General features: G+C 52.5%; 1 protein-coding gene across 7 annotated transcripts in view; it reads right to left on the bottom strand.

Annotated features, from left to right (window-relative positions):
• Window positions 1–2,222: 2,222 nt before the first annotated feature.
• Window positions 2,223–24,355, bottom strand: part of OTOF (otoferlin) — a 100,829-nt gene continuing 78,696 nt past the window's right edge. The window contains exons 22-46 of one of the 7 annotated variants that reach the window (XM_030490489.1): window positions 23,869–24,021; window positions 23,230–23,419; window positions 22,711–22,835; window positions 22,036–22,170; window positions 21,382–21,543; window positions 20,658–20,777; window positions 19,965–20,126; window positions 18,931–19,093; window positions 17,921–18,051; window positions 16,380–16,409; window positions 15,596–15,736; window positions 14,690–14,756; window positions 12,872–13,026; window positions 12,117–12,251; window positions 11,703–11,840; window positions 10,090–10,217; window positions 9,061–9,231; window positions 8,370–8,530; window positions 7,525–7,667; window positions 6,969–7,057; window positions 6,110–6,208; window positions 5,007–5,248; window positions 4,089–4,267; window positions 3,857–3,957; window positions 2,223–3,373 (exon numbers count right to left, since the gene is read on the bottom strand). In XM_030490489.1, the coding sequence (XP_030346349.1) occupies window positions 3,193–3,373; window positions 3,857–3,957; window positions 4,089–4,267; window positions 5,007–5,248; window positions 6,110–6,208; window positions 6,969–7,057; window positions 7,525–7,667; window positions 8,370–8,530; window positions 9,061–9,231; window positions 10,090–10,217; window positions 11,703–11,840; window positions 12,117–12,251; window positions 12,872–13,026; window positions 14,690–14,756; window positions 15,596–15,736; window positions 16,380–16,409; window positions 17,921–18,051; window positions 18,931–19,093; window positions 19,965–20,126; window positions 20,658–20,777; window positions 21,382–21,543; window positions 22,036–22,170; window positions 22,711–22,835; window positions 23,230–23,419; window positions 23,869–24,021 (3,501 nt within the window). In that variant the 3' untranslated portion in view covers window positions 2,223–3,192. The remainder of the gene's footprint in view (window positions 3,374–3,856; window positions 3,958–4,088; window positions 4,268–5,006; window positions 5,249–6,109; window positions 6,209–6,968; window positions 7,058–7,524; window positions 7,668–8,369; window positions 8,531–9,060; window positions 9,232–10,089; window positions 10,218–11,702; window positions 11,841–12,116; window positions 12,252–12,871; window positions 13,027–14,689; window positions 14,757–15,595; window positions 15,737–16,379; window positions 16,410–17,920; window positions 18,052–18,930; window positions 19,094–19,964; window positions 20,127–20,657; window positions 20,778–21,381; window positions 21,544–22,035; window positions 22,171–22,710; window positions 22,836–23,229; window positions 23,420–23,868; window positions 24,022–24,355) is intronic. The other 6 variants (XM_030490490.1, XM_030490493.1, XM_030490495.1 and 3 more) reach the window with 6 other exon arrangements.

Here is a 24,355-nt window from a genome sequence, read left to right as displayed (position 1 = left end):
CCCTATATGAAGGTGTGTGATGACGGTGCTGCTGGGGCAGGAACCACTCTCTCCCAAATGAAACTGTGGCTGTGAAACATCCCCAGGAGCTGTTTTGCTCCCCAAATGAAGGGGTTGCTCTGCACCCTGCAGCTCCATGGGGCACAGTGGGACATCACAGTGGGCATGGGCTCTGCCCCACTGCAGACCTACCCCAGGATATGGGGTGACAGCAGAGATAGGAACCTGGGGCTGAAGCTGTCCTGGGAGTAGTGGAGGAGGCTACAGGCTGGTGGCAAAGCCTTGAGCAGAACACAAGGGCCCTGCAGCCTCTTCCCGTGCCCCCTGGGCTAAAGCCTAGGTGTGTTTAAGGGATGCCTCATCCTTTATCATCACCATCTCACAGCTTCCTCTAAGCGGATTGTTGTGGTAGGTGTAATATACTTAAGGGATTGTTAGTAACAACAGTGTTTTGGCAGCACACCGCTGGCTGCTGTCATGGTCCGTTTGGACCTTGGAGATTTACAGGACAATGTACTCTGTCAAGCTTCATTTTATGAGCTTATTAGGAAAGAAAACAAACAAACAAGGACTTGATCCCCCTTGTACAGCCTAGGTTAATGGAAGAGGTCACTAATTCACTTACTTAGGGGAAGAGGGGGAAGAGCTGTCTGCCGTTGGCACCATCTATTTGTCCAGCCATGGCCTCCTTCACCCTTCCGTGCCAGTGCCCAGTGCCCTGACACTGCAGGGATGTGTCACCTCACACATCCCTGTGCTCACCCCCCACAGATGTGCTTCACCCTTCCAAATGGGGGATGGTCCTTGAGCCTCCCCAGGGTCTTCTGGCAAGGGGCCTTCCCCTTGCAGAACACCCAAAATCTCTGGGTCCCCAACATAAGAAGGACGTGGAGCTGTTGGAGTGAGTCCAGAGGAGGCCACAAAGATGCTCCGAGGGCTGGAGCACCTCTGCTATGGAGACAGGCTGAGAGAGCTGGGCTGGTTCAGCCTGGAGAAGAAAAGGCTCCACAGAGACCTTAGAGCAGCTTCCAGCGCCTAAAGGGGCTGACAAGAAAGCTGGAGAGGGGCTTTTGACAAGGGCCTGTAGGGACAGGACAAGGGGGAATGGCTTTAACCTGCCAGAGGGGAGATTGAGATGAGATCTTAGGCAGAAGTTCTTCCCTGTGAGGGTGGTGAGGCCCTGGCACAGGGTGCCCAGAGAAGCTGTGGCTGCCCCATCCCTGGCAGTGTTCAAGGCCAGGTTGGATGGGGCTTGGAGCAACCTGCTCTAGTGGAAGGTGTCCCTGCGCATGGCAGGAGCTTTAAGGTCCCTTCCATCCCAAACCATTCTGTGATTCAATGATTCTGTGATTCCATGCTATGGTGATGGAGGTGTGAGGAGCTCAGACAGAGCAGGTGGGACTGTTGCAGGCAGGGTGAGCACAGCACAGGGGGCATGCGGACGGGACGGGGCTGTCTTGTGCAGCCATCAAAGCTGTGGAGTTCAGGAGGTGTTTCTGTAGGATGATATAGTGTGGCCTGGGAGCGCTGGGATGGTGGTGAGGGATGTGATGGCCTCTCGCTGACTTCTAGTTTGGACACAGAGAGAACTGCTGAGAGGGAAAGCACATGGAGTGGTGGGATTGTGCACGGACCCAGGAGGAGGCACAGATCCTTGATCTGTAGAAGAGGCCAAAGAAGGAGGAATCCTGCAGGGCTTGCGGGTTAATGCCAGGGAAGCCCAGGAGATGCCTGTGCCACAGCTCAAGCGTAGCCCCTTTGCTCAGAGCCCCCATTTGCAGCTCAGGGCCCCCTCTGCCCCCAGCCTGGGGCTCTGCAGAGCCTCCCTACCCCGGGGGTCCTGCTGGGGGACAAATGGAGCTCTGGTGTCCCTCCTCACCTCCTTTCTCCCCCCTGGGATGGGCAAGAGGAGACTTGCTGGGCAGCCTCCCCCAGTGCAAACAGCAGATGATGGACAGCAATGACAGGGACCCTTCATCGGGGACCCTGGGGATGGATGTGGCTTCCTCCCTGCTGCTGTCCTGCCCAGGGGGAAGGCAAGGCCATGCCTGGTCTGCTCCATGCAGCTGAGGGACCAGGCTGCTGCCCAAGGCATGGGACCTTGGCAGAGGCAGCGGGAAAAGAGGCTGTGACTGGGAAGCAGTGGGGCAGGCAGGGGGAAGGAGGAAAAGCAGCCAGCGATGAGCCCTTTCCCCACTAACGGGGGACCTTGGCAGAGAACGTGGAAGTGAAAGCTGGTTTTTATTGACTGATTAAAACAGTAGTACCCTAAAAACATTCCCAAGATCTCCTCAGTTATTCACTGAGGGTCTTGCACACTTGAAGCTGAGAAAGGTGGCTTTTCAACAGCTGAATGTCGTGGTGAGATGAGAAAGGAGCCCTTCCCTAACGTACATGGCAAGAAAGACTCCAGCCTCAATACATACCAATCCAAACAGAATGAACTGATAGTCAAGAGGCCCACAGGGAGCTCACACTGTGCCAGGGAACCTGGCTCCCTGTGAGCCCCTGGGGATGTCCAGCCACCACCACCTCCGAGTTGGTAACCGTAGGAAGATGGATGCCTTGGAGAGGGAAGGGCAGCGCCTGCCCCTTGCACAGCCCCAGGACCCTCTGCAGGGCCTTGGTGGCTGCTGGGGCACGATGCCTGGTGTTGCCCGTGGTGGGATGGACCCCTGCACCTGGGGGAAGTGAATTCCAGAGCTATGAGTGGAGCAGGGACTGTGGTGGCAGTGGGGACAGGCAGTGGGAATGCTCTGTGCTGTCCCCACGCTGTCCCAGATCCCTGCTTCATCCTTGTCTCTGAATACTCCTCCAATGAGCCTTTTGGGAGCAATCCCATAGCTCCAGCTCACTCTCCCTCCCCTTTCCCCAGGAGGGCACCAGCCATGGCCCCAGTGGGCAAAGGGCTCCAAGACTAGCAGCCTGAGAGCCCCGCAGTAACTGCTGGGCACCTCTGCCAGCCCCAGTGTTGGATGCACAGCCTTGGGATTGATGCCATCCTCCAGCCACATTCCTCTGGGACTAAAGCTGTGACTGGGATCCACAGAAGAGGAATGCAAAGGAGGAGGCCCAGCAGCAGCAGGGAGGAGATGTCCCCCGAAGCTGCTGAGAGGCTGTGGGGAGGAGAAGGACATGCAGTTGGGGAGGGTTGTGCCACAGGGCTGGGGACATGGAGGAGGCTCCCATGCTTCATGCTCCCAGCAGCTTCTTGACCATGTAGCCTGGCATGCTGTAGAGGAAGAGGGCGACCATGACGAGGAGCAACAGGGCCAGCACGATTTTGATGATGAGCCACTTGTAGCGTGTGCAGATGAGGTATTTGATGGACTTGAGTGGATTCAGGAACCAGATGAAGGACGTGTCTGGGCGGCTGCAGGGGAAACAAATAACCCATCATTAATGCCATTACCATGGAGAAGAGATGCATGGCCAGCAGTGCAACAGTGGACATGGTGGGCAAGCCTAGAGTGTGCCTGCAGATGGTAAAAGAGCCCAAGCAGGAGGATGAGAAGGGTGGACAAGAGGAGTCAGTACAACATGTGCCAGATGGAGTAATGCAGGTTTGTGAGTGAGCATGATGGATTCCAGTTGAAGCTGGAATCTGGTGGTGAGGACTGGAGGGGAGGAAGAGGTGGTGGGAGGCCAAGGAAAGGGGATGGAGCCAACAAGAGAGGCAGAGGAGGAAAAGACTAAGGAAAAGCAGCAAGTCAGTGAATGGTAGGCACTGGCAGAGATGGCTCTGTCCATGACCCTCATTCCTACATCCTCCAGCGCAAACCTTTCTCACCTTCCCAGGCCTGGCTTCCACCCCACAGCATCCCGATCCTGCTGGGGAGGGGGGTTTCCCACTTACTTGGGTTTCTCCAGTGGATCAGGCTCGTTGCGAGCCAGCCCAGCGGGGGATTTCTCTGCCTCCTCTGCTGTGAGAAGGTGCAGCTCAGCCTCGACTTTCCCCTGTGGGGAGTAGAAAGCTGTGCTGAGACCTAGGAAACGCTTCCCACCTCAGTCCCCAGGAACATGGTGACAGAGGGGACCTGAGAGACCAGCCCCAGGATGCAAAATCGCTCCATTTCCCCCATGCTTACAGTGACCTCCAGCTCATCATTCTCATCTCTGGCCACAAACGGCCACCAGCCCTTCACCCGCTTCTGCTTGAAGATGGAGATCATGGGCAGCTCCGCCTCGTTGGTCACCATCTCCAGGCTGCACTGTTTCGATGTCTTGGCTCCCCGGGGGAAGCGGTTCAGGTCCAGCTCGATGGCGCCTGGCAGGAGAAAGGGGAACACAGATGTTGGCACCCACAAAATGCTGAGTCCTTGGCTGGAGGTGGGCTGGACAGCATCTTCTCTGGAAAAGAGGAGGCTCTGGGGAGACCTTAGAGCAGCTTCCAGTGCCTAAAGGGGCTGACAAGAAAGCTGGAGAGGGGCTTTTGACAAGGGCCTGTAGGGACAGGACAAAGGGGAATGGCTTTAAACTGACAGAGGGGAGATTGAGATGAGATCTGAGGCAGAAGTTGTTCCCTGTGAGGGTGGTGAGGCCCTGGCACAGGTTGCCCAGAGAGGCTGTGGCTGCCCCATCCCTGGCAGTGTTCAAGGCCAGGCTGGATGGGGCTTGGAGCAACCTATTCTAGTGGAAGGTGTCCCTGCCCATGGCAGGGGGGTTGGAACTAGATGAGCTTTAAGGTCTCTTCCAGCCAATCCATTCTATGATTCTATGATTGCCTGCCCCAGAGAGCACCTTTGAACTAGCTCTGACAACTAAGCAGCTGACATCTTTGCTATTGGAGTAGCAGTGACAAGGTCTCTCATCCTGCATGCTCTTACCAGCAGCATGTAAAGGGGTTTGTAGGATGCTGAAGATGTTGTGGACTTGAGGAACAGAGATGCCCTCCCAGGTTCTGTTCCTCCATAGGCTTTGTCCCATCCCACACTGCTCCTTTCTTATCCAGCCACGGGCTCCTTGCTGGCTGCCCATTGCCCCAGCTCAGCGGACCCTCCACTTACCAAGGAAGTCATCGGCCGAGAAGTGGTCAGCGTCCCAGACCTGCAGAGTGAGGCGAGCTGGGATCTTGTACTCGGTCTCATCCCAGGAGAACATGGACTCCTTCTTGGAGATGACAATCTTCTCCTCTGCCATCAGGTAGTCAAAGGGGAAGATATAGCGCCAGTTGAAGTTGCCTTCACCAGTGAGTGAGTGGTAATGGACATCCGTGTCTTGCTTGTCCTCCTGTTGACCCTTCAGCCATCTGCAGGGCGCAGAGGGGTGAGAGGGGTAGCAGATGTTACAGGAGGGAGGAGACAGCACAGCACCATCCTGTCTGTGCAGCCAGGATGCCTCCAGGACAAACTTTAAGGACCTAAAAGGTGTGAGCAATGGGCTGGTGCTGCTCCAACATCTCCAAGGGGCAGAATGGGCATGGGGGCAGGAGGATCATTTTGGGCTGGTGGGTGACTTATGGGGTGTTTAACAGACTGGTGAGAAATCACCCCATAGTCACCCACCAGCCTGAAATGCTGTTGCATTGATATGAGGTCCTGCAAAGAATTTGGCTATGGGAATATGGGTCCCCTCATCTGTATACAGGTAAGTTTTGGAAGGGGCTTTTCCCTACTGCGGAGTGAGAATGAAGCAGAGATGGGAACTAACCACAGCCTGGCTCCAGATGCTGGAATTGGAGGTTGCAGGGCTGAAATGCCAAGTGGGGGCATCAAGGCAAGCTCAAAAAGGGGAATAGAAGCAGACAGGACCAAGCAGTGAGGCCTTGGCCATTACCCCCTGACATATATGTCAAGACATTTTCTCTCCCACCACGAAAGCATCATATTCCAAAAACACCTCATCAATGTTCCAGATAATAACCTGCAGCTCAGAGCTGGGCAGCCAGGCCAGGCACACACAGGGGGTCGTGCAGCAAAGAGAGAGAGATGGAGAGGCAAGAACACAGCAAAGACGACAACAGCAGCATTGCCACTATCTGACCCTGAACCATAGCCCATGTTGTACCTCCCTTCCCGTTCCAAAACCCTCATGGGGACCCCACCAATCACTAGCACCCACCCCAGGGAGAAGCAGAGGAAGTGACACTGGTATGCCATGCTGTACCTACCCCCTGACAAAAATGTCACTGGATTTCTCGCCAGTGAAGTAGTCATCGTCCTCCAGGATGACCTCGTCTGTGTTCCAAACTATCACTCTGAGCTCATATCTGGCAGGAGGAAGTGAGACAAGGAGGTGAGGCACAGGGGAAGGGGCAGGAGGGAATGGGGTGACACTGCCAGGGTGTTCCCAGCAAAGACAGAGGAGATGGATTAAACCTCTAGGATAATAACCAGGCATAACCCTGCTTGAAACAGGCTGTCTACCTGCAACCCTCTCACCAGCTCATAGAATCATACGGTTTGAGTTGGAAGGACCTTTAAAGGTCATCAAGTCCAACCCCTGTGCAATTAGCAGTGACATCTATATCAAGTTGCCCAGAACCACATCCAGCCTGGCCTTGAATGTCTCTGGAGATGGTGCATCCACCGCCTCTCTGGGCAACCTGTGCCAGTATTTTACCACCCTCATTGTAAAAAAATTTTTCCTCATGTCCAGCCTGAATTTCCCCTCTTTTATTTGAAAACCATCATTCCCCGTCTTGTCACAACAGACCCTGCTAAAAAGTCTCTCCCCATCTGTCTTATAGGTCTCTTTTAAGAACTGAAAGGCTGCTCTAAGGTCTTCCCAGAGCCTTCTCTTCTTCAGGCTGAACAACCCCAGCAATCTCAGGCTAGGAACATCTCAGCTCCAGCTCATGGAGGTGCCATCTCTCTACGCTTTGGGATCTCTGGAAACCCCAGCGTGGTCAAGGGATGCAGGCAGAGGGCTGGGCTGGGACATGGAGCAGCAGCAGGAGAGGGGAGAAGCCAGGGTCCATCCCCAGCCTCAAGTTTTCCCTGGGGTTGGTTGCCTGGGAGGTTCCTTACTTCTTTGGTTTCCTGGGAGAAATATCAATGGCAGGGCCAGGTGCTGGCATGTCCATGGGGAACATGTCCACCCACATCTCCAGGCGGCCCTGCAAGGTTGGAGAGGTGCAGTCAGCTCCCCTTGTCCCCACCTCAACCAGCAGTCCCCGCCTCCCTTGCCCTTCAACATCAGTCTGGCCATGCCAGATGTGCTGCAGCACCAAACCCTGCCAGATGTTGAGCAGGGCAGCATTCCCCCATGCCATGAGTCCTTTCCCGCTGCCTGCAGAAGTGTCTCAAGGCATGGTGTGGTGCTGAGGTGCATAGGATGAAAGGACTTGGGGGTATGAAATGGGTGCAGGCTGGAGCAGGAGAGGCGCTGATTTACTCTGCTAGTGTCAACAGGTTTAGGGCTGTTGATGCCCAAATGCCACTCTTTGCAGGATGCCTCCCCTGCCTCTGCTGCCCACAACAAGGTGGGTTGTGGTTGGTCTACCCAGCTGACCATCTCTGCTCCCTGCTCGGAGGGGGTCTGCAGCATGGGCTGCCTCCACCTCTGCTCTGTGTCTTTGAGGACCTGCTCGATGCCCGGCTTGTCGGGGTTCAGCAGCGGACGTGTCTCCACGTGCTCGGGGACCAGCTTGCAGCCTGCCCATGGGATGTCCTCCCAGTGGCGCAGCACAGCCAGGGCCAGGTGCTCATCCGTCTGCTTCTTCTGACCTGTGTGGGCAAAGGGAGAGCTGAGCTGGGCAGAGACACCAGGGACAGAGACGACCCTGCTCCTCTACCCCTACCTATTCCAAGGGCACAGCACTGCCTACTAGCTACTCATCTCCACTTCCTTCCATACAGCTTGTCCTACAGCAAACACTTCCTAACTCCTCTCCTTCTCCTCTCTCTAACCTTAGTCCTCTACAGAAGGTCCAGATCACCTGCCAGTCTACCTTCCCCCAGGCTGAACATGCTCCACATCCATTGACCATGTTCTCTTCCTCTTCTGCACCCCTCCTGGCCTGCCTTCATCTTTCTTGGGCACATCTGAGTGTGTTAGGACACAACCATTGTTTGGGGATGTAGTTACATGGAGAACAGCTTCCTAAACCCTGGAAAGGACAGAGTGGGCTGTTGTCATTGCTCTTTGGGCATACACTGCCAGGAGGATATTTTCAAAGGCAGCTTTGGTGATGCTCTGCCATGGACACTCATGAGTGATTCTGAGAGCAACCCACTGGCCTGGGTGGTCTATAAGACTCTGTCTAACTGGTCTCATACTGGAAGGTCGATTTAAGGTGGTGGATGGAGAGTGTCTGCAGTGCTGCTTTGGGGTGATGGGACCACTACTTCTGTCTCCAATCCTGGGTGATGAGGGAATGCCCCAGACTCCTGCTCCCCTCCACAACCTTCATCCCATGTGGCAGATACCATTTTCATCCTCAATCTCCGTGGGGCCGGTGAAGACCCTATTGGCAACTTTTACTCTTCCTCCTGGCCCATAGTGCGGCCCATCCACCTTGCCATCTTTGCACAGCTTGGACAGGATCTGGGAGGGCTTCATGGGGTCACGCCAGATGTTGTAACCATGTCTGTGAATAGGAGGGCAAGGTCAGTGAAGCAGCAGTGAAATTTGGAGGAAAAAAGGCATTTTCTTCCCCTCTGCCAGCTGCCATGAAGGACCCAGGATTCACAGGGGAAAGGATCTGAGGCAGCAAATGTGAAACTTCAGAGCAGACTAGGTCCCTCTAGTGCTGTGCTTTGCTAACACCCTTCCACCCCAGCCCCTTTACTCTGCACACCCCACTTGACTCCTGATGCTCAGCACTGCTCCTTTGGCTCTGCTGCTATTTCATCTCTGGCCTCACCTGTCCAATCTCTGCCCAGTCCTACCAGTGCTCCTCAGTTTCTTCCTCCCTGCCCTGGGCTCCTTGCTACCCACTCCACTGCTGCCCTGCTGTGCTGGTCACAAAACCTGCCTTAAGCGTGAGGATACATCACAGACTCCTCTATTAGCAGGCAATAAAGGAGGGAGATTCTGCAATAGGTCTAGGCTTGGCATGGAAGATGAGACAGGCATGGGTGCAGGCAGAAGGCTGGCCAGAGAAGGCCTTGCTCATACATAGAGTAAGTCTGTGAGACTCCACAAGTAGCTCGGTGCTTGCTGTAGTAGCGGTTCTCCAGATCAATCTTGGTCTCTCCAATGAGGTCGTCAGTCCCCACCAGGTCCCAGTCGTACACGGCCACTGTCAGCATGGACTCCATGGGGAAGGTGGCCTCGATGTCAAAGGATCTAGGCAAGGGGAAAGAGAAAAGCTCTTGAAGGGTTTGGCTGCTGCTCAAGACAGACATACGGGTGAGGTGGGTCTGCTCCAGTCTGTGGACAGTGTTTAGTTTTCATCTACTACTGCAGGACATTCAAGGTAGGGGGTTTAAATCTCTGCATAGTCTGTTTCACATCCAGCAGCTCTAAGCAGGAGGTAGCACAGGTTGATTGCTTGACCTGAATGTGTCAATAGCCCTGAAACTGAATTTGTGCATCACTGGAGAGCCAGGCCATACTCTCATGACTCCTAAAGTAGGCTTAACCATAATCACAGAATCATAGAATGGTTTGGGTTGGAAGGGACCTTAAAGCTCATCCAGTTCCAACCCCCTGCCACGGGCAGGGACACCTTCCATTTGATCAGGTTGCTCTAAGCCCCATCCAGCCCAGCCTTGAACACTGCCAGGGATGGGGCAGAAACAGCTTCTCTGGGCACCCTGTGCCAGGGCCTCACCACCCTCACAGGGAAGAACTTCTTCCTCATATCTCATCTCAATCTCCCCTCTGTCAGTTTAAATCCATTCCCCCTTGTTCTATCATTACAGGCCCTTGCAAAAAGTCCCTCTCCAGATTTCTTGCATGTTGATCAGATATGGACATCTCTTAAACACCCTTTACTATATGCTGCTGGCAAAGAAGGACAGATGGCTGAAATGAGAATGCCTATTCTGCCTGCAAAGGAAGTCCTGTGTGATAAGTCCCATCTATTGAGCTCAAGCAGCAGCTGTGTGACAGCTAGGGTGCAGGTCCAAGGACTAGCATGGTTGGCTCAGGCTCAGCTCACCACTTCCAGGTGCAGGCAGGAAACAGGTCTGGGGAACTCACTTTCCAAAGACAGGGTTCAACTGCTTGGAGATGTAGTTCTCCTTGTCTTTGATGTCCGTCTTCCCCAGCTTGATGGCAATGTAGGGGTCAGCTTTCCCATTAATGTCAGCTGGGTGGAGGTCCGTGGCCTGTAGAGAACAGATGAGATATATCAGTGCCGTCTGCTGTAGTGAAGAATTGAGGGATGGCTCCATTCTCCATCCCTGAGATCATCTGGCCTTGCCTGGCCATAGGCATGCAGCAAAGCACTTTGGGCCCCCTAAATAGGTTAGATATATCAGGTTAGATATAAGGAAGAAGTTCTTTACTGTGAGGGTGGCGAGGCACTGGAACAGGTTGCCCAAAGAAGTGGTAAACGCTCCATCCCTGGCAGTGTTCAAGGCCAGGCTAGACAGAGCCTTGGGTGACGTGGTCTAGTGGAGGTGTCCCTGCCCATGGCAGGGGATTTGAACTAGATGATCTTAAGGTCCTTTCCAACCCTAACTATTCTATGATTCTACACAGAGTGTCTGGGTTTAAACTCAGGATAAATCCTGACAGGTTTGGGCAGGGGCTGGGGCTGGCTGTGTCTCCTCAGGAAGGCATAACGCCTGTCTCTTTCGGCATCTCTTTCACCAGTGGAAAGAAACAGGCTCCTCTTAAGAAACACCCAGAGCAACAACCTTATCAAGATATCAAGAAGACTCCTCTTTCCCTCTTGTTCTCTCCATATTAGGGCCAAGGTTTTCTGGCTTCTCCCCATAAAGGAGGTAAGCATCCCCAAACTCTCCAGTCCTGACCTCTGTCATGGCACACAATAGCAGATGCCCATGCTAGGACACATTCATCCTGGTTGTTGGTGCTGACCAGATTGGTGTCTACTATTGCAGCCTCGGTCTGTTGGTGATGGACTGGAGACTCATCACAGTGGACAATGGGATGCAGCAATAGATGGAGAATCAGGCTAGTGGGAAATGTAGCCAAAAATATGTTCAATTTGTAAAGCACTGGAACAAGGTGGTGACAAAGAGCAGTCCAAGTGCTTCCAGCAAGACTGAGATCCTTCTCAAGTGCCTGGCTACAGTATCTGACTCACATGCTTGGGATGACAAGGATGACTAGTTTAGGGGTCAGGAAAAGACTTTTTCCAGAGCACACTCCATATATAAAGAAACATGTGTTAGCTGAATCAGACCAATAATCATGAAGCACATGTTCAAGGAGGTGCCATGCCCTTCCACCAGATCCACTAGACCCTGCCAGCTTCCACTCTGCTCTGCAGCAAAGCATCACTGAGGTGTCGTGGCTGTGGAAGGAACCAGCATCTCACGGTCTGAGCTGATCCAGATTATTCACTTGAGTTAAGCACTAGGACAGACACTCTGGTGCATCATTTACACCAGAAGAGGGGTCTCTGGATCTGGCATGAGCTTGGATCTGTCTTGCTCCCAGTGCTTAGGGCACACAGCTGTGGAGACACCATACAAGTCCCAGTCAAAGAGCTGCTTCAGTCCTCATGCTGCATCCTGCGCCCTTATGCACTGAGAGCTAAAACCAACATCCCTGAGCTTTGGGACCATCTCCTGGAAGGGAGTGCAGGATCATGCCTTGCCACACCGCACTGTTGTACTCACCCGCACAACATAGACTCGGACCAGCACGTTGATGGGGTCATTGCTGGGGATCCCCTGGAACATGCCGAAGTTGGGGTCATATCCTGCCTCCTTGGTGATGTCATCTGGGAGAGGCATTTTGTAGACACATATGGAGCCCTGGTGCGAGGCAACACACAGCCCAATGAGAGTCCTGCTGCCTGAGGGCTCAGGGTAAGCAGACCCATTCCAACCCACCCTTCCTGAGGACCCAGACAATATCCTTGTTTCTAGCCATGTTTTGAAGCAGACAGGCCACATCTGGAAAATTCCTCCACCTCACAAACATCTCTTCAGGGGTTGCAACCATGAGAAGAGAAATCGGACAAAGGAAAGGAGGCCTGCAGAGGAATCAGGCTAGCAAGGTGTTCATGGGCACCCAGCAACCAAACTCACTTTGAACCTCCCCACGATCCGCTCCTCTTCTGTTGCATTGTCATCATTGTCCCCGATCTTCCCACGGAGCAGGTTGAAGGTGTGCAGCCAGTCCTCAAAGCTATCAAACTCTGTTTCCAGCTCTTTGTTGAAAACCTGTGATGACGGAAGGTTAAAGGAGGGGAAAGATACGGTGACAACCTGGGCCAACGCAGAGGGAACATGGACACCTCTGCTCCCAGTGTCCAATTCTCTAGGAAGGGAAAGGATCTCCAGGGTCATTGGGTTGGATCTTGATGCCACAAGCACCTCCCCAAACTGACAATGTGCAGGAGGGAAGCTGAGCTGCCCCCTCCTCTGTGCAAGACCCAGGCTCAACCCGCTTCTGAATCCCAGATTCACAGACTACATTAATCCTAATAAACATCCTGGGCCAGTACACTGCACCAGAGCCCATTCTTGCCCTGTGTCCTGGCTGAGCCTGCCATAGCCAGGCTGGAAAACTCTCCCATCTAGTCAGGGCACATCCAAGCTGCTCCAAGAATAATCCTGTCCCAGGGCAACCCTTTTTGTTTAAAGCTTGTTATCTCTGACTCCTTCAAACTATGGAGAGAAGCTGGCAGTCCCTAGGCACATCTCACCTAGGGTTAGATAACCCTCAGACAGCCAAGGTGCCTCATGCAGGGGTGACCCATCCTGCTCTGATTTCCATGTGTCTGGACTGCCATCCTGCTAGAATTCCAGCCTGGGCCTTCTCCTTCCCTGCTGACACGTACCTTCAGTTCATCAATTCTAGGCTTGTTCTTCTTCTCAGGAAACTCAGGGACTGACTGTTGCTTCTTTCTCTTGTCATCTTTGGGTGCCTTGAACTTCTCCTTGTTCTTTGCCTGAGCCTTGGAGCCTTTCATGGGAGAGTCATCAAGTTTGATTTCTGAGTCCGAGGGGAAGCGGCGGGGTGGGAGGAGATGGAAATGAGGGTGAGGAGGGTGGAGGAGACAGGGAGGGGGGACTTTGATCAAAGTCCTTCAAACAGGAGGAGCATGAAAGCTGACAGCTGCTGCTGCCTGCAGCTCCCATCCCAGCCCTCTCCTGTCTTCCCTTGACTCTGACCACTGATGCCCAGGTCACAGCATCTCCAGGATGGTCTCTGTACAGGGAACTTCCAGAGCTGACCTCAGCAGAAGTCATTTGGAGGACTACAAAACAAGGACAGAGTGCTAGGCTCTGGCTAACTTGAACAGCGGAGAGAAGACCTGATCCTGCTCACTGCATCTCCTTTTTGCCCTGTAATGGAGACCTTTTTCTCCTGTATGCAGTCTAGAGAATAAAACCCCAGTCTAGGTATTGCAGAGGGGACAGTGCCTGATGCTCAGCACTAAAGCACAGGCTGCAGCACTTAAGGTGGTGTTGCCCATGACCAGCTGCAATGACAGATTGTTGGGATCTCTATTGAGAGCAACCACCAGCCATGGACATCAACTACACTGGGAACAGGCTGTCCTGAAAAGCACATTCAAAGAAAACTTCTCCCACACCCTCTACAATCCCTGTCCCTCACTGCCTCTGCCAGCTTTCATGTCTGCTGGGCAATGCAGATGGGGACAGACAGATGACAAAGACTTCATGTGGAAGAGGAAAGGAGGAAGGAAGGAATGGGAGTGCCAAGGGGAAATGGATCCTTCTCAGAAGACAGAAAGAAAACAATGGGGGACATGAGACACCCCCCAGCAGCTCTGCCATGACAGCAAGCCCAGAAGAACTGCTCAGAGTAGTCTTCCAACAGAAACCAGGCTCTGTATTAAAATCAGCTCATGGATTTTGTATTGCCTGGGCATGACAGCAATCTGAGGACAGCAACTCATGACAGCAATGTATGGAACATATGGAGACCATGGGTAAAAGTCCTCAGGGAAACTCCTCAAAGCCCTGCAGGTGGGACTGGCAAGGAGCCTCCAGGATGCAAATAGACAAAGTCACCCTAGACCAGTGTGTCCCAGCTCATCAGTATTCTTGGCCCACATCACTTGTAGTACAAAACTTGTCTCACCAATTTTAGACATCTGCAACACCCCATCTGAGCTATAGACTCCTGACTTCCTTCAGACAAAAATGCATTTTGGGCACAATTCATCTTATTGTAACATAGTATTGAAAATAGGTCACAGAACTTGCCCTAAAAGTGTGTATTTTTCTTCACTGCCTGTGCTAGAACAGCAGACAAGGAGGCCTCTGCATGCACGTAAGAGCAGTCAGATTATAAGAATTCCAGACCTTCTGTCTGGCTGAATCTTCCCTTGTAAAACTGGAGCAAAATAAAAAAACCCAAAGTCCTTTAAGCCTTCTGCAAAATGAGGATGAAAAACCCCATGAAGGTGAAATATCTATTACTTGGTGCGACCAACAGACTTCAGGAGCACAGTCTCACAGCTACCACATCTGCATGGCAAAAGCAACAGGGGATATACAATAGGCTGTGAGCATCTGGTTTGGCAGAAGAGCAGCAGCAGGCTCCAAAAGGGGTGCTCAAGTACCAGAAGCAGTCCTGGTACTACCTTTCCCTGCCATGCTCCCTCTATTGTTCACGACCTGCTTACCCTCTGCCATCTCCATTTCTTCCTTCTCCTCTGCTTCTGCTGCGGCTGCCTCCTGCTGCCGGAGTTGCTGGGGTAGAAACAAAGAGAACAGGGAGTGGGTGCTTGTGCTGGGGTCTCTGTGATTGCTGGAAATGCCTAACTCGGGGTCACAGGTCTATCTTCCCATCTGAGCTGTGAGTGAGGTTTGGGCAATGCTGGAGAAATCAAAGTTGCTCAGTGCAGCCTTCAGCACTGATGCTGTTAAACACCCATGTCTGAATATAAACCAGTCACAAAGTCCACCCAGAGCATGCTTAAGGAAAAGGAATGGAAGAAGAGAAAAGGGAAGAGGGAAGAGAGGAGAAGAGAGGAGAACAGAGGAGATAAGAGACCTTTTGGGGAGACCTTAGAGCAGCTTCCAGTGCCTAATGGGCCCAACAAGAAATCTGGAGAGGGGCTTTTGACAAGGGCCTGTAGGGACAGGACAAAGGGGAATGGATTTAAATTGACAGAGAGGAGATTGAGATGAGATCTTAGGAAGAAGTTGTTCCCTGTATGCGTGGTGAGACCCTGGCACAGGTTGCCCAGAGAAGTTGTGGCTGCCCCATCCCTGGAAGTGTTCAAGGCCAGGTTAGACGGGGCTTGGAGCAATCTGGTCTAGTGGAAGGTGTCCCTGCCCATGGCAGGGGATTGGAACTGGATGATCTTTAAGGTCCCTTCCTACCCAAACCGTTCTCTGATTCTATGAATCCTGCTGAGCTGTGCCAATTGGAAAAAATATCCTTGCTGACAGTCGGGCAAGGTTAGCAAGGAAAGTAGCAGAGCCCCAAGCCTTTGGAAGCAGCTGGAAATAGGTGAGACCGCACAGGCAGGAAACAGAATGTTCCTCTTCCCCCCTACAGACACCATCCTCTGCTCTGTACCCACCTCTTTCATAGTTTCAATTGAAGCAAAATACTTGGACCACCAGTCCAGCATGCTGTCATCCGGCTCCTCCTCTTCTACTTCCTCTCCTCCCCCTCCTCCTCCTTTCTTCTTCTTTTTCTTTCTCTCCTTCTCTTCCTCAGACTTCAGGGACAAGGGAAAAAAAGACAGAGAAGAACAGGTGCAAGTAAAATACCTCTTGAAGTGCAAAGGTGGTGGGTGAGGCACCTGAGAAGCCAAACCCTCCGTGCTGGGTTGCCTCATTAGCACTTTCCCCCTTTTACAGCCACAGACACTGAGGCACAGAGCAGCAAAGCGAGATGCCCAAGGCTCCAGAGGGACACAGCATCAGATTCCCAAGACATCCCCTCCTTTTCATCATCCCTTCCATCCATGCATTTCCCAGGCTATAGCTCCTGAATCTTAGATGGTCGCAGTCCTCCCCCTGCCCCCCAAGTACTCTGAGTTCACTCAGTGGTGCAATAAACCCTTTTGCAGCAGGTTGTGGTGGGAATAACCAGCACCTCTCCCACAGAGTGCTTCCTGCCCCTGGGACAGCTGGCTTGAGATGTGCTGGCCCAGAAGAGCTTCCCAGTGAACAGGAACCACGCCATTGCCATATCTGTCAGTAAGACAATGCTGCTCTTGTCTGTGCCTTAGGGTGAAGGGGTGCTGGTCCCTGCCTGTCTTTGGGTTGCTGAGGATGCATCCATTGAAAGCTGCACAGAAGGGTTGGATAGGAAGCAGAGGGTTGGAAGTAGGGATGCGGAGCAGATCCATCACTTACCACATCCACCTTCACCACTGCATCAGAGTTCTGCCGTCCGGGGTGGAAGGGAATAGGGAGAGTGAAAGCAGGTTAGCTTTGCAGCCTCGGCCAAATACAAATACACACTGGCACACACGTGTTACGAGTCACAGACAGCTCCCCAAGCATGAAGGAACCAAACACCTTGAATGAAGAGCCCTGGCTGGGAAAGCTTTGCGTACATGGGAGATGTCTGTGGTGACACCCCAAGCCCATCTCCATGTGGGAAACATCTCTGTCACTGCTAAGAGAGAACTGTTCCAGACAGTGAGGCATCAGGTCTAGAAAGACACTTTGGCCTTCAGCGTGGAGCTTTCTGTGCTCTTGAAACTTTTCTTGTCCATCTAGGAATGCCTGCAATCTACTGTAGTAGATTTCAAGCAGCATGTGGGTGCTGGGGTGTTCCAGACGTACTCATGCACACATGTCCTGTTGCATGAAGCTCTGTGAGCAGAGGTACCTGGTACAGCTTCTTGTGCACATACAAGGGATTCTACATATAGGTGCATATGTGAAAGGGACTTCATGGGGTGTGTATGTATCTGTGCATGTGTGCTTGTGAGGCTTTGTATGTGCCACAGCCTTTCTGTAAATGCACACATGTGAAGGGCTGTGGGTATTTGGAGCCTGCAACATGCCTGTAGGCACACATATGCGGTTGTGTGCACATCTTGCTGTAAAGCGTCTACTGCAAAAAGAAATCTGTTTCTTTTGTGGAGGAAGCTCTGAAGTCTAAGGGTATGAAAAGGGGTTAGAATTCCTGTTCTGGGCAAGCAAATAGGCACAGGCACATTCAGCATGTGAACAAAGCCTGATGCCTCTGGGACACATTGGCTGTCTAATGCACACAGTGCCAAATTTTCAGGGTAAGCACAAAAGGTCTAAAGACCTTTGGCTGCCTCAGACTGACTCTGTGTGCCTGGATCAGCTCGATACCGTGTGCATCTATCTGCTGTGTCCTGTATGGCTCAGACTTGCTGTAGAGCGGTTGTGCAGCAACACCGCGCTGACCACCCATGAACGGGTATTTCAAGGAGTTGAACAGGTATTTCAGAGAGCTGATGTAGCCTTTTGAATGTCTTGAAACTATTGTAAGAACGGAAAAAGCATGAGGGAAATCTGTGTGAGCCTGGCTGCTTGCAGAGACTGCAGTGCTTTGAAAGGGCAGAATTGCTGCAGATGGGGAATTTCTGATGGGTCACTTGTGTCTGCATTGGTCACAGACAGGAACAAGGTTGTGCTTGTGGGTGCTCATTCCCATCTGACTATTTATGAAGGAAAACATAAAGATGTCTAATTTGCATAGCCCAGGACAGTTCTTCTCTAGGCATTAAGCTCCAGCTAATTTCAACCAGGACAGAAAGAGATGATTTGTAGGACTATGACCCAAGGCCTTTCATTCCAGGCATCAGCCCATGTTCGGCAGAACAAGGTGGCCTCTGTTTGGGTGGAATCACTCAGAGATCAGCAATTCAGTAAGGAAAGAGATGTTGAAGTGCTGCTGACATACGGATACTCACAGCTTCCAGCTTCACCATCGTCTCCATCTTCTTGATAGGAACCTCAGGTTCCATATTGACAACGATCTCCCCTGTGGGGCGAGAGCGATGGGCCTTGTTGGTCATTGCCAGATAGCCGTTGAAGTGTTTGGCTGGACAGAGGACAGAGAAAGAGAAAGAACAAAAGAGAACAAGTATAGTATAGAGGAGAAACTGAGAGCTCAGGTGAGATCCTATAGGACTCATGCAGGAGTGATGTGTGGCAAGAGAAGAGCAGTAGTAGAAATAAGCACAGACCCTTACAGCATGATTAAAGAAACCCTTCCATAGCAAAGGAAAGCAGATGATGAGAAAGGATTGGGTTTTTTTCACCTGCACCAGTGTCCAGAGGACAAGAGGCAGAGAAGATGGTTGCCCTGAAACTATTAGCTGGTGTGGACACAGTCACAGGTCCAGACCTCTGGCTGGAACCCAGGATGGGCCTTGGCAATCCCCCCACACACCTCCTCTCTCTGCCCAGCCAAGAGTGCCTTCACTTCCAGAAAGGACTGGGAAGAGATCACCAATGCCTGTGGCTCAAGCCCTTGACTGCTGTGCTGGGTGCAGGGAAAGGGGCCTTGCTGTGGGTGCTGATGGATGGGGTGGTGGTTGGAATTGAGAGGGTGGCCTCAATCTGTAGCTTTCTAGTCTTCACTCAAATAATAGCAGCAGTACAGCAAATTCCCCTCCCAGTCTTGAAGAACATTTGGGGAATCTAGAGTCATGGAGCTGCAGAGAGGTTAGTGGTGAACCAACCTTTCTTGTCTTACAGGTTTGCAGTTACTGCAGTGAGACCCACAGATGAAAAATCAAAGGGGAATCATGGCCTCACACCCTGTGGCTTCTCACCCCCTTGACCCAGACCCAGAAGCACTGCTTATTTAACAAACAAACATAGTCCTTACAACTCTCTACCCATCTCCCTCTTCTCTGTGCACAATGCCCCACCAATGACCCATACCAACCACGTCCCTCCGGCCCAAGGCTGGTACCTGTCATATTCCAGTGCTGGGCTTTCTTATCTGGTGGGCGGTAGATGAACTTCCGTAGGGAGCTGACAGCGTGGGACCCCACCAGGGTGTAACGCCCGAAAGCCCGGCAATCCACCACGCGGATGTTGAGCGGGGGGTGGAGCAGCTCATTCTCCGGCAGGTCCTGGGAAGCAAAGGTGTGCTGGTTACGAAGGGCTGGCAATGGGCTGTGGGACGTCTGCTTTGGTGGTTGGAACTAAAACAGGGATCATGCTGGAGGAAGCTAAAGCAGCTCCAGCAAAGTATAGAGTCATCAAATCACAGAATGGTTTGGGATGGAAGGAACTATAAAGCTCATCTAGTTCCAACCCCCTGCCACAGGCAGGGAGATCTTCCACTAGAGCAGGTTGCTCCAAGCCCCATCCAACCTGGCCTTGAACACTGCCAGGGATGGGGAAGCCACAGATTCTCTGAGCAACCTGTGCCAGGGCCTCACCACCCTCACAGGGAGGAACTTCTGCCTAAGATCTCATCTCAATCTCCCCTCTGTCAGTGTAAAGCCATTCCCCCTTGTCCTGTCCCTACAGCCCCTTGTCAAAAGCCCCTCTCCAGCTTTCTTGTCAGCCCCTTTAGGCACTGGAAGCTGCTCCCTCAGCCTGTCTCCATAGCAGAGGTGCTCCAGCCCTCAGGGCATCTTTGTGGCCTCCTCTGGACTTACTCCAACAGCTCCACATCCTTCTTATGCTGGAGCCCCAGAGCTGGATGCAGGACTGCAGTGGGGGTCACCAGAGCAGAGCAGAGTAGGGAGAATCCCTTCCCTTGACCTGCTGGTCACCCTGCTGGTGATGCAGCCCAGGGTATGGTTGGCTTTCTGGCCTGCAAACTTGTGAGGCTGCATGCTTTGGAGCCCTCAGAGAAAGGCCATTAACAACTTGGATGGTGCTCATGCCATCCATTGCTGTAGGGAAACTGAAGCAAGGGGTTAGGAACCATGGTTTCAGATCCAGAAAATCTGGGCTTCTGTTGAGGGCTCAGAGAGAAGAGAAAACACTCACCACTTCGAACCACTTGACCAAAGTGCTGAAGTTGGGGTTTTTCTTGTAGTTCTGGATGAGGGCTGACTGGACACCCCTCCCAGCACACTCAATGTCCACACGGGGCCGGTCCACCTGTGCTAGGTTCACTCTCTTCAGGTCCCTGAGCCCCCAAAACAAGACCTGGGGAAGGAGGAGGAGAATAAAACCGTGAGTATCAGGTGGAGTGCCCCTGGATGGAGCAAGATAGAGTCAAAGAAGCTGGTTCTCTGTATCGCCCAGGAGCAGCGCCACTACTGCTAATGTCATTGCCTGGGCAGCAGTGGATCCCTGAGGTGTATTCTCCTCCACCATGTGGCTCAAGGCTGCAGCTGCATCTCTCTCTGCCATCCCACATTTGATCTACAACAGCCTAAGATCTCCAACCTGCTGCCCTTGACACTCCCTTTCCTTCCTTTCTCTCCTTTTTCTGCCACGGAACTCCATAAAGCAGGACCATCTCAGCCCAGTCCATCCACAGTGGCTCTTGATTCAGGACTGGCATCCAGTGCAGCCAGTACAGACAGATCCTTGCAGTGCAGACATCTTGTCTTAGTGCCCAGCTAGTCGTCAGAGCTTCAAAGATTGTTCCTGTCCTTCCAACACCCATGGAGGGGCTTTCCTGTCCCGTGCAATGCTGAACATCATTGAAATTTGGTGCTCCACAGCAATTACCTCCACTCTGTATTTACTCAGCACTGGCCGAATCCCCAGTGGCACCGGCAGGATGGGGCCCCGGTCCATGTCCGTAGGGCCGTCGATTGGGGGCAGGTCTGACTTGCCCCCAGGGCCAATCTGGAAGAGATGCAGTGTGGATTAGGATCTGTTCCTTTGAGCTGGTGCTCAACTGCTGGGAAGCTGTTTTTTGTGTCAGTCCCTGGTCTCATGCATTGGGTCTGTGCTCTCTCAGAGGGTTCAGGAGCAGCAGAGGGTTGCTGAGCATCCAGCTGACACTGCAGTCCAGGGACTTTGGGAAAAGCTGTATACATGAGTGGAAGGTGCTGAGCAGTGCTGTGCTTCCTCACAGGACAGACCCAGCAGCAAAGCACACTTAGCCCACCAACATATCCCAACCCCAGGGCTATTCCTTTTCTTCCTGCAAGGAGTTGCATCTGCCTGGGCTGGGTGTAAAATGATGCAGAAATGGTCTGAGAGCTTAGCCCAGAGAAGGTTTCAGGTCCCATTTCCAACCCAGGGCAGATCAAATATCCCACAGGAGCCATTCCCCTCTCACTGGGTTAGTTGCTGTGCTAAACCCTTCTACCTTTTCTAGGATGTATGAACTCCTTGCTCTTTGCAGCAACTAAGATATATATGGATGGATTAAGCCTCGCTTCCTTGCAACCCTCCATCCCTTTCTTTCCCTCCCTTGGTCTGTGGTGGCCTTGGCAGCGGGTACCTGGAGCAGCTCGAAGGCTGCCAGCAGGTCGCCTGCAGTGGAGTTGCCGCGGTAGATCTGGTAGTACTCCAGCTGTGGGGGGAAGCGCGGTGGGCAGTACTGCTCGTCTGACATCTTCACCACTGGCTTGGCAAAGGTGCGGCCCATGAAGTCGGCTTTGCCCTGAGAGGCAAAGAGAGCACTGGGGTTTGCTGACCCAAGTCATGACCATGAGGTCTCTCCAGTTAGCCCCACAGCTCTCCCCATTGTGGTCAGGACAGGACCAGCCCACTGCGCCTGGGACACCAAAGCTTGGCAACTGCTTTCACTCCTGACTTCTTCAAATAAGGTGGAGGAGGTGACTGAGGCTCAGCACAGAGGCCAGGGCTGAGCCACTTTTCTAAAGGAAAAGACTCTTGTAATGTCTCCTTGCCTCCAGCCTCACAAAAGCTCTTGCTTCACACTCATAAAATAAGATGTCATTACACTGAGTCTGAAATCTAATGAGCAGCAAAGGCTGCTCGCACCATGGGAGATTTTGGGGGAAAACATCTTCGAAGGGTCAGGAGAAAAGCCGCTTCCCACATCCTCTGCACTATCTGCCTTGCCTCTGAATCAGAAGTGATCACAGCACCTAAAATCATAAACATTTTCCTTTGCTGGGATTCCTCTTACCACTGTGTCCTGGTCATAGATCTCAATGACAATTATGGGAGGGTCATCCCGCATCTCATGAGCTTCTCCGTACAGCTCCACATTGTCGAAGACCAGCAGCTGGTCCCAGGTTGGGCAAAGGGTCTCATTGAGAACCTGGAAGAACAGGAGAGAATTATTGCTCCAGACAGGGGTTATGGCCCTGTGCAAAGACAGCAGACTGGGCACTAGTCTGAGCTGCCCAGCAGCACTAATGGGCTGCTGCAGGTTTTTTTAGACTAGTGAGGTATGGGGTATCTCCCAAGGGAAAAACCCAATGTGAGGCAAACAGACATGAATCACTGCCAGTGTCCACTGGGTTTGCTAAAGCTTGGCAGCCCTCAGCCTGGGAAGGGAAGACACAAAAACCACTTCAACATGCTCCAGTTTCTCCTAACCAGGCAAGTGAATCCCCCCAAGGATGTGTGAGAACTGTGCTGATGTGGGGGCACATGTCGTGAAGGTGCTCCTGGGGAAGGGGCTCCTGGAGACAGTCAAACCCCAGCACCACAGCTGCTTTCCCACTGCGGGACCCATGATCAACCTAATCCTTGCTTTACTGGCAGTTGCAAGACCTGTGCCAGGGGAGCAGGATGAAGAGCTGATGGGACATGCAACACCAGAGCCCAGCCCTCCAGGTCAGGAGACAGTGTTTACCTCGGTGCATTGGCTCTGGGAGATGAAGAAGACACGTGCAAAGGGGTCTGAAAGGCCACTGCTGTCAGCTGCAAATAAACTCCGGGCTTGGTACATGTGGGCTCGCAGCTGGAAAACCTGCTTCTCTGCAAGAGAGAGAGTGAGACAGCTTGATATCAGCCCTGGAGCCCAGCTGTGGGGCTCAGCCTACAGAGCGAGGTCTCAGGGGCTTGCTTTTTGCTTGGGGCCGGCACTGATGAAGGATATAGACTCAAAGCATGAGTCCTGAATGGGTACAGACTTCTTCAGCATCCTGCTTGCCATGTGCAGGATGACAGCTATGAACAAGGTAGGGAAGAGGGTGCATTGCTCCCACACCCCAGCTCCCCATGGGGGCAGTGGGAGACCTCAGACTGGGACAGTTGGAATGATTTCCCCCTTAGCTCCTGGAAGCCCTTGGTCCAAGTGGTGTCTAGCCAGGCTCCCTCTGGCCCTCTCCATGTCTTGTCTCCAGACCCACTTCAGGCAGGAAGTTCTTACTGGTGTAAAGGAGGCTGATGGGTGGGAAGGACGCCAGGTTTTGGCCTCTGGCAGTCTTCTTCTCCTCAAATCCACAGGGCAGGCCACTCAAGAAGTCTTTGCGCTGTTTGTTGAGGCCCAGCCACAAGTATATCTCCATCTTGGCCTGAACTGTCCAGCCAGCAGGTCCAAATCCCCTCTTCCCAGGTAGCTTGGCACAAAGGACAGAAGAGTTTACATGGATATAGGGAAGGTCTTAGAGATGGACAGACCACTTCTTGCAACATTCTTCATTGCTTTTACCACTGTCCCTTCAAAACAGGGACTCGGCCCTCATCATTTTAGATCATGACGCTACCCTGGATCATGCATTATTTTCTTCCCACCATGTTGGCATCCTCTTTCTAAGCCAGTATCCTCTTTTGTGGCCAGATGGACCAAATACCTCTGCCCTTCCAAACATTTCTCGCTTACTGGACTGGGTAAGATGAGTGGTTCATGCTTCCTAGCAGCAGACTTCCATCCCTACCTGTAGAGTACGGGTCTGTCTAGTATACAAAATTGGATACACTCTCATCTGCATCTCCCCTCCTTCTAGTCTGTCCTTCCTCCACCTCCCTCCTCTTGGCTGCAGTTCCCCCGGAAAAGACAGATCATCACCTTGAGGAAGATGGTCTTCACTTTGGCACAGTCCTTGCCCATCTCCTCATCCACAATGGAGTAGAGGATATCCTTGGAAGGCACACGGGCATAGGCAATGCGCTTGTTGTTGCTCATCATCCAGATGAAGACGTCAGGAATAGTGTGCTGGGGCTGTGAAGACCAGCAAAGAGCTCTGTCAGTGTCTCAGCTCTTTCTGAGCACTGAGGCACCAGTGGGTCTGGAGACCTTCTGAAGGCAAATTCAACAGATGCTACAGGAGATGGATGTACCTATTGCCACATGAGGGCCAGTGAAATGGTTTTGAGCCTCCCCACTGCATAAGCTTGTCTGCTTAAGAAAAGCTGCTCAGCTAAGCTCAGCAGGGTGAAGCCTAGCAGGAAAGAAACTGGGATTTATACTTCTTCTAGTTGAAAAAAGAAAATAATTTTGGATCAGAAGACTAAAGATTTTCCTCCTCTCTTCATTCAGTGGACATGGGAACTGT

Source organism: Strigops habroptila, chromosome 6 (genome assembly GCF_004027225.2).
Source record: "Strigops habroptila isolate Jane chromosome 6, bStrHab1.2.pri, whole genome shotgun sequence".
Taxonomy (NCBI): Eukaryota; Metazoa; Chordata; class Aves; order Psittaciformes; family Psittacidae; genus Strigops; species Strigops habroptila.
The sequence above is the reverse complement of the archived record's forward strand: the minus strand, read 5'-3'. Positions and strand labels throughout refer to the sequence as shown.